Below are 7,864 nucleotides of genomic sequence, written 5' to 3' on the forward strand. Positions count from 1 at the left end.
GTGTGGGGGGGGAGGGGGTGTGTGTGTGTGGGGGGGTGTGTGTGGGGGGGTGTGTGTGGGGGGGGAGGGGGTGTGTGTGTGTGGGGGGGTGTGTGTGGGGGGGTGTGTGTGGGGGGGGAGGGGGTGTGTGTGTGTGGGGGGGAGGGGGTGTGTGTGGGGGGAGGGGGTGTGTGGGGGGGGGGGTGGGGTGTGTGGGGGGTGGTGGGGTGTGTGTGGGGGGAGGGTGTGTGTGGGGGGGGGAGGGGGTGTGTGTGGGGGGGGAGGGGGTGTGTGGGGGGGGGGGATGGGGTGTGTGGGGGGTGGTGGGGTGTGTGTGGGGGGAGGGGGTGTGTGTGTGTGGGTGGGGAGGGGGTGTGTGTGTGTGGGGGGGGAGGGGGTGTGTGTGGGGGGGGGAGGGGGTGTGTGGGGGGGGGGATGGGGTGTGGGGGGTGGTGGGGTGTGTGTGGGGGGAGGGGGTGTGTGTGTGTGGGGGGAGGGGGAGGTGGAGTTGGGGGGCTGTGTGTGGGGAGGGTGAGGGGGAGATGGAGTTGGGGGGGGGGGTGAGGGGGAGATGGAGTTGGGGGGGGGGGGTGCGGTGTACTCTCTGTCAGCAGCTTTATTCGGCGAGGGTGTTCTTTCTCCACGCACTATCGCTGCGGTATTTATTTGCATTTCCGGTTGTCACCGTAACGCTGGTTGGAACGGATTGTGAATGAGCTGCAGGTCTCGGTGTTGGATTCACCGTATAAACTGCAGGGCCATGGAAACCATCTGCCTTTGCTTTGCGCTGTCTGTGATTCTCGTGCACATGTGTCCTGGATCTTGTCCCCTTTCACAGGGATGGTTGCTGAGGAATACAACGCCTTCTTCTACTCCTTGGTGTCTCAGGATACGCAGGAGATGGCCTACTCTGCAAAAAGGCAAAGGTTCTTGGTCGACCAGGGCTACAGCTTCAAGGTGGGTTCAGAACAGAGCGGTCGGGTGTTCACAGTCTTGGGCCACGGTCAGGGGTCGAGGTCATGATCAAAGGTCACAGTCGGGTGGTCGGGGGTCACAGTTGTGGGGGCGGGTCACGGTCGGGGTTCGGAGTCCGGGATCACGATCGGGGTTGAGGTCACGGTCTAAGGTCACAGTCGGGGGTCGAGGTCACAATCTAAGGTCACAGTCGGGGGTCGAGGTCACAATCTAAGGTCACAGTCGGGGGTCGAGGTCACGGTCTAAGGTCACAATCGGGGGTCGAGGTCATGGTCTAAGGTCAGAGTAGGGGTCAGGATCGAGTCAGGGGTCGAAGTTAGGGTCAGGTTTGTCTCCGTTCTCTGAAACCGAGGATTGAAAGCGGTTCGTGGACCACCGTTAGTGGTTCCCCTCCCCGTTGAGTTCCGGCTGTTGGCGATGATGGCCCACAGGGCAGGCTGTGCTAATCCAGGGCGATACTGCAGCCTCAGATCGCATCACCTGCCCCGATGGGGCTCTGTGCCGTCACCTCGAACACGAGCAGCAGACAGAAACCTTCAGAGAAGCAATTGGTGCAAAATGGCAGGGCTTAGCGTCGACACTTGTGGCCTGGAAATGGCGGTACATATCTCGCCATTTCTGGGCTTCGATGACCCCCAACACCTGGCCCCTGAAACAGGCTTTGTGTCTGTCTCGGCCCCCTGCCCCGGGATTGGTCCCAGTGCCTCGTTGCCCATTCGGTGGTGACCTTTAACTGATGCCCCCTAGTTGCTGCCTCACTGAGGCGATGAATGAAGACTGCCGATTCTCCCCTCCAGGTGATTACAAAGCTGGCTGGGTTGGACGAGGAGGATTTGGCCTTCGGGACCAAGGACGATCAGCAGCAGCTGCTGCAGAAGGTTCTAGCAGCCTCGGACCTCGATGCGGAGGAGGAGGTGGTGCTCGGGGAATTCGGCAAGATGGGACAGGTGAGACAATCCAGTCAGATTCCTGAGCTGTCGAAGGGGGCAGGGGTCCAGGAATCTGCATTAAAACCAGGTGTAGCTGAAGATCACTGTAACCGGGGCATTTACACCTCTCAGCGGGTATACTGAGTATTCTGCGAGAACTCCCGCAGCCTAAGGCTTGATTCACCAACCCTGCTGCTGCAAGTGTGGAACAGAAGTGCAGCGCTCCCTCAGTACCGCTCCTCCGACCATACAGCGCTCCCTCAGTACTGCCCCTCCGACCGTACAGCGATCCCTCAGTACTGCCCCTCCGACCGTACAGTGCTCTGTCAGTACTGCCCCTCCGACCGTACAGCGATCCCTCAGTACTGCCCCTCCGACCGTACAGCGATCCCTCAGTACTACCCCTCCGACCGTACAGTGCTCCCTTCAGTATTGCCCCTCTGACCGTACAGTGCTCCCTCAGTACTGCCCCTCTGACCATACAGTGCTCCCTCAGTACTGCCCCTCCGACCATACAGCGATCCCTCAGTACTGCCCCTCCGACCGTACAGTGCTCCCTCAGTACTGCCCCTCCGACCGTACGGTGCTCCCTCAGTACTGCCCCTCTGACAGTGCAGCACTCCCTCAGTACTGCCCCTCCGACAGTGCGGCGCTCCCTTAGTATCGCTCCTCCGACCATACAGCGCTCCCTCAGTACCGCCCCTCCGACAGTGCGGCGCTCCCTCAGTACCGCCCCTCCGACAGTGCTGCGCTCCCTCAGTACTGCCCCTCCGACCGTACAGCGCTCCCTCAGTACCGCTCCTCCGACCATACAGCGCTCCCTCAGTACTGCCCCTCCGACCATACAGTGCTCTGTCAGTACTGCCCCTCCGACCGTACAGCGCTCCCTCAGTACTGCCCCTCTGACCGTACAGCGCTCCCTCAGTACTGCCCCTCTGACCGTACAGTGCTCTGTCAGTACTGCCCCTCCGACCGTACAGCGCTCCCTCAGTACTGCCCCTCCGACCATACAGTGCTCTGTCAGTACTGCCCCTCCGACCGTACAGCGATCCCTCAGTACTGCCCCTCCGACCGTACAGTGCTCCCTCAGTACTGCCCCTCCGACCGTACAGCGATCCCTCAGTACTGCCCCTCCGACCGTACAGCGATCCCTCAGTACTGCCCCTCCGACCGTACAGTGCTCCCTCAGTACTGCCCCTCCGACCGTACAGTGCTCCCTCAGTACTGCCCCTCCGACCATACGGCGATCCCTCAGTACTGCCCCTCCGACCGTACAGCGATCCCTCAGTACTGCCCCTCCGACCGTACAGCGATCCCTCAGTACTGCCCCTCCGACCGTACAGTGCTCCCTCAGTACTGCCCCTCCGACAGTGCAGTGCTCCCTCAGTACTGCCCCTCCGACAGTGCAGTGCTCCCTCAGTACTGCCCCTCCGACCGTACAGCGATCCCTCAGTACTGCCCCTCCGACCGTACAGCGATCCCTCAGTACTGCCCCTCCGACCGTACAGCGCTCCCTCAGTACTGCCCCTCCGACCGTACAGTGCTCCCTCAGTACTGCCCCTCCGACCGTACGGTGCTCCCTCAGTACTGCCCCTCCGACAGTGCAGTGCTCCCTCAGTACTGCCCCTCCGACCGTACAGTGCTCCCTCAGTACTGCCCCTCCGACCGTACGGTGCTCCCTCAGTACTGCCCCTCCGACAGTGCAGCGCTCCCTCAGTACTGCCCCTCTGACCGTACAGCGCTCCCTCAGTACTGCCCCTCTGACCGTACAGCGCTCCCTCAGTACTGCCCCTCCGACCGTACGGCGCTCCCTCAGTGCTGCCCCTCCGACCGTACTGCGCTCCCTCAGTACTGCCCCTCCGACAGTGCGGCGCTCCCTCAGTACCGCCCCTCCGACAGTGCGGCGCTCCCTTAGTATCGCTCCTCCGACCATACAGCGCTCCCTCAGTACTGCCCCTCCGACAGTGCGGCGCTCCCTCAGTACCGCCCCTCCGACAGTGCGGCGCTCCCTCAGTACTGCCCCTCCGACAGTGCGGCGCTCCCTCAGTACCGCCCCTCCGACAGTGCTGCGCTCCCTCAGTACCGCCCCTCCGACAGTGCGGCACTCCCTCAGTACCGCCCCTCCGACAGTGCGGCGCTCCCTCAGCACTGCCCCTCCGACAGTGCAGCACTCCCTCAGTACTGCCCCTCCGACCGTACTGCGCTCCCTCAGTACTGCCCCTCCGACAGTGCGGAGCTCCCTCAGTACTGCCCCTCCGACAGTGCGGAGCTCCCTCAGTACTGCCCCTCCGACAGTGCGGCACTCCCTCAGTAGTGCCCCTCCGACAGTGCGGCGCTCCCTCAGTACTGCCACTCCGACAGTGCGGCGCTCCCTCAGTGCAGCCCCTCTGACAGTGCAGCACTCCCTCAGTACTGCCCCTCCGACATTGCGGCGTCCCTCAGTACTGCCCCTCCGACATTGTGGAGTCCCTCAGTACTGCCCCTCCGACAGTGCGGAGTCCCTCAGTACCGCCTCTCCGACAGTGCAGTGCTCCCTCAGTACTGCCCCTCCGACATTGTGGAGTCCCTCAGTACTGCCCCTCCGACAGTGCGGCGCTCCCTCAGTACCGCCTCTCCGACAGTGCGGTACTCCCTCAGTACTGAACCTCCAACAGTGCAGCGCTCCCTCAGTACCGCCCCTCCGACAGTGCGGAGTCCCTCAGTACTGCCCCTCCGACAGTGCAGCGCTCCCTCAGTACCGCCCCTCCGACAGTGCGGAGTCCCTCAGTACTGCCCCTCCGACAGTGCAGCGCTCTCTCAGTGCTGCCCCTCCGACAGTGCGGCTCTCCCTCAGTACTGCCCCTCCGACAGTGTGGAGTCCCTCAGTACTGCCCCTCCGACAGTGCGGCGCTCCCTCAGTACCGCCCCGCCGACAGTGCGGAGTCCCTCAGTACCGCACCTCCGACAGTGCAGTGCTCCCTCAGTACTGCCCCTCCGACAGTGCAGCACTCCCTCAGTACCACACCTCCAACAGTGCAGCACTCCCTCAGTACCACGCCTCCGACAGTGCGGCGCTCCCTCAGTACACCCCTCCGACAGTGCAGCACTCCCTCAGTACTGCCCCTCCGACAGTGCGGCGCTCCCTCAGTACTGCCCCTCCGACAGTGTGGCGCTCCCTCAGTACTGCCCCTCCGACAGTGCAGCGCTCCCTCAGTACCGCCCCTCCGACAGTGCAGCACTCCCTCAGTACCACGTCTCCGACAGTGCAGCGCTCCCTCAGTACTGCCCCTCCGACAGTGTGGCGCTCCCTCAGTACTGCCCCTCCGACAGTGTGGCGCTCCCTCAGTACCGCCCCTCCGACAGTGCAGCGCTCCCTCAGTACCGCCCCTCCGACAGTGCAGCACTCCCTCAGTACCACGTCTCCGACAGTGCAGCGCTCCCTCAGTACCGCCCCTCCGACAGTGCAGCGCTCCCTCAGTACCGCCCCTCCGACAGTGCGGCGCTCCCTCAGTACTGCCCCTCCGACAGTGTGGCGCTCCCTCAGTACTGCCCCTCCGACAGTGCAGCGCTCCCTCAGTACCGCCCCTCCGACAGTGCAGCACTCCCTCAGTACCACGTCTCCGACAGTGCAGCGCTCCCTCAGTACTGCCCCTCCGACAGTGTGGCGCTCCCTCAGTACTGCCCCTCCGACAGTGTGGCGCTCCCTCAGTACCGCCCCTCCGACAGTGCAGCGCTCCCTCAGTACCGCCCCTCCGACAGTGCAGCACTCCCTCAGTACCACGTCTCCGACAGTGCAGCGCTCCCTCAGTACTGCCCCTCCGACAGTGCGGCACTCCCTCAGTACTGCCCCTCCGACAGTGCAGCGCTCCCTCAGTACTGCCCCTCCGACAGTGCGGCGCTCCCTCAGTACTGCCCCTCCGACAGTGCGGCGCTCCCTCAGTACTGCCCCTCCGACAGTGCAGCGCTCCCTCAGTGCACCGCAAGTGTCCGCCTGAATTATGTGCCCTAGGCTGTGGAGTGGAACTCGAAACCACGACCTTCCAAGGCGAGTGAATGTGCAACATCCGAGTCACGGGTTGACAAGTGATCAGAGGAGCCACCAATGGAGCTGTGACAGCCCGCCTGCTCTGTCTGCACCACCAGTGTGGCGTTACATCGTCTCCCTCTCCTTTCAGGTGTCTCGGCGTTTCGGGACGATGAGCTCGATGTCGGGGGCCGATGACGCTGTTTACCTGGAGTATCATCGCAGCAAGAGCTTCGGCAAGAACATCCACCCGCTCTTCAAACGCTTCAGGAAATGAGAGAGGGGGAATGGGGCCAGGCAATTCCATCCTGCGGGGAGTATCCAGGCAGACTGGCGGCCCGTGTCCCGAGTACCGGCAGCAACACGACTGCCCGCTGTTTCATGTTGAAAAGCAAACGCACCGAGTGATCTTTGGGTGTTTTATTATGCTGGCTCTCGGTTGGAGAGTTGTTGGAATAATTAAATATTTTTTTCTAAATGTCGGTTCGTTTGATTTTTTTTTATCGGACTCTGTCTCGGCTGATCTGAGCAATGTGTTCGCTGTGCCCGCCCCTCCCGGCACTTCGTGTGGTTTCTCCGGTCGGTCCCGGCACACCGTGCCCATCGCTTCCCGCTCACCAGGATCCAGGTGTTGTCAGTGCACTCTCACTGGGACACGCAGCGCTGTGTAATCCTGCCCACTGAAGGGGAACCAGCGGCTGTGCAGACTGAACCGCCCATCACTACAGGCTGATGTGCACGCGTTGCCGGCTGCACTGTGAACCGGAAGGACCAGGTAAGTTGTACCATGTGACACCACTGCTCGATATTCAGAGGAGCATCGACTTCTCTGCATTCGTCTCGCAATCCTATCCTCAAACCTAACTCCTGCGTGTTACTGGACGGAGAGATCATCGGTATGAGAAAAGACAGGAAGTGTCACTGGTGCGATAGGAAGCACACTGACGGGACAGTGCAGAGGGAGCTTTACTCTGTATCTAACCCCGTGCTGTACCTGCCCTGGGAGTGTTTGATGGGACAGTGTAGAGGGAGCTTTACTCTGTATCTAACCCCCTGTACCTGCCCTGGGAGTGTTTGATGGGACAGTGCAGAGGGAGCTTTACTCTGTATCTAACCCCGTGCTGTACCTGCCCTGGGAGTGTATGATGGGACAGTGTAAAGGGAGCTTTACTCTGTATCTAACCCCATGCTGTACCTGCCCTGGGAGTGTTTGAAGGTTGAGACAGTGATGGGGACCAAGATGTCTGGAACAATGACTGAGAAAGAGCCTTGATTATCATCATAAGCAGTCTCTTGGAATCGAGGAAGACTTGCTTCCACTCTAAAAGTGAGTTCTCAGCTGACTGTCCAATAAGGGAATTACACTCCCTGTCACAGGTGGGACAGTCCATGGAGGAAAAGGGGGTGGGGAGCCTGGTTTGCCGCACGCTCCTTCCGCTGCCTGCGCTTGATTTCTGCATGCTCTCGGCGATGAGACTCGAGGTGCTCAGCGCCCTCCCGGATGTACTTCCTCCACTTCGGGTGGTCTTTGGCCAGGGACTCCCAGGTGTCGGTGGGGATGTTGCACTTTATCAGGGAGGCTTTGAGGGTGTCCTTGTAACGTTTCCTCTGCCCACCTTTGGCTCACTTGCCATGAAGGAGTTCAGAGTAGAGCGCTTGCTTTCGGAGTCTCGTGTCAGGCATGAGGCGATGTGGCCTGCCCAGCGGAGCTGGTCGAGTGTGGTCAGTGCTTCAATGTTGGGGATGTTGGCCTGAAGAGGAGGAGGACATTCAGCCCCTCCAGCCTGTTCCGCATTCAGTGAGATTATGGCTGGTCTGTATCCTAACTCCATATATCTACCTGCCTTGGCTCCATTTCCTTTTGCACCCTTGTCTAGCAAAAAAACTACTTATCTCAGATTTTAAATGATTAAATGCGGTAGCATCCACTGCTCTTCTTGGGTGTGATTTCCACAAAGTCTGAGTGACCTCTGCGATT

General features: G+C 61.1%; 1 protein-coding gene across 2 annotated transcripts in view; it reads left to right on the forward strand.

Moving 5' to 3' along the window:
* The window catches only part of ercc3 (excision repair cross-complementation group 3), a 69,055-nt gene extending 62,687 nt beyond the window's left edge, over positions 1-6,368 (forward strand). For both annotated transcript variants that reach the window (XM_070875162.1, XM_070875163.1), the window contains 3 exons: positions 818-936; positions 1,752-1,901; positions 6,038-6,368. In XM_070875162.1, the coding sequence (XP_070731263.1) occupies positions 818-936; positions 1,752-1,901; positions 6,038-6,163 (395 nt within the window). In that variant the 3' untranslated portion in view covers positions 6,164-6,368. The remainder of the gene's footprint in view (positions 1-817; positions 937-1,751; positions 1,902-6,037) is intronic.
* Positions 6,369-7,864: the final 1,496 nt, after the last annotated feature.

This window comes from Pristiophorus japonicus, chromosome 3 (assembly GCF_044704955.1).
Source record: "Pristiophorus japonicus isolate sPriJap1 chromosome 3, sPriJap1.hap1, whole genome shotgun sequence".
Lineage (NCBI taxonomy): Eukaryota > Metazoa > Chordata > Chondrichthyes > Pristiophoridae > Pristiophorus > Pristiophorus japonicus.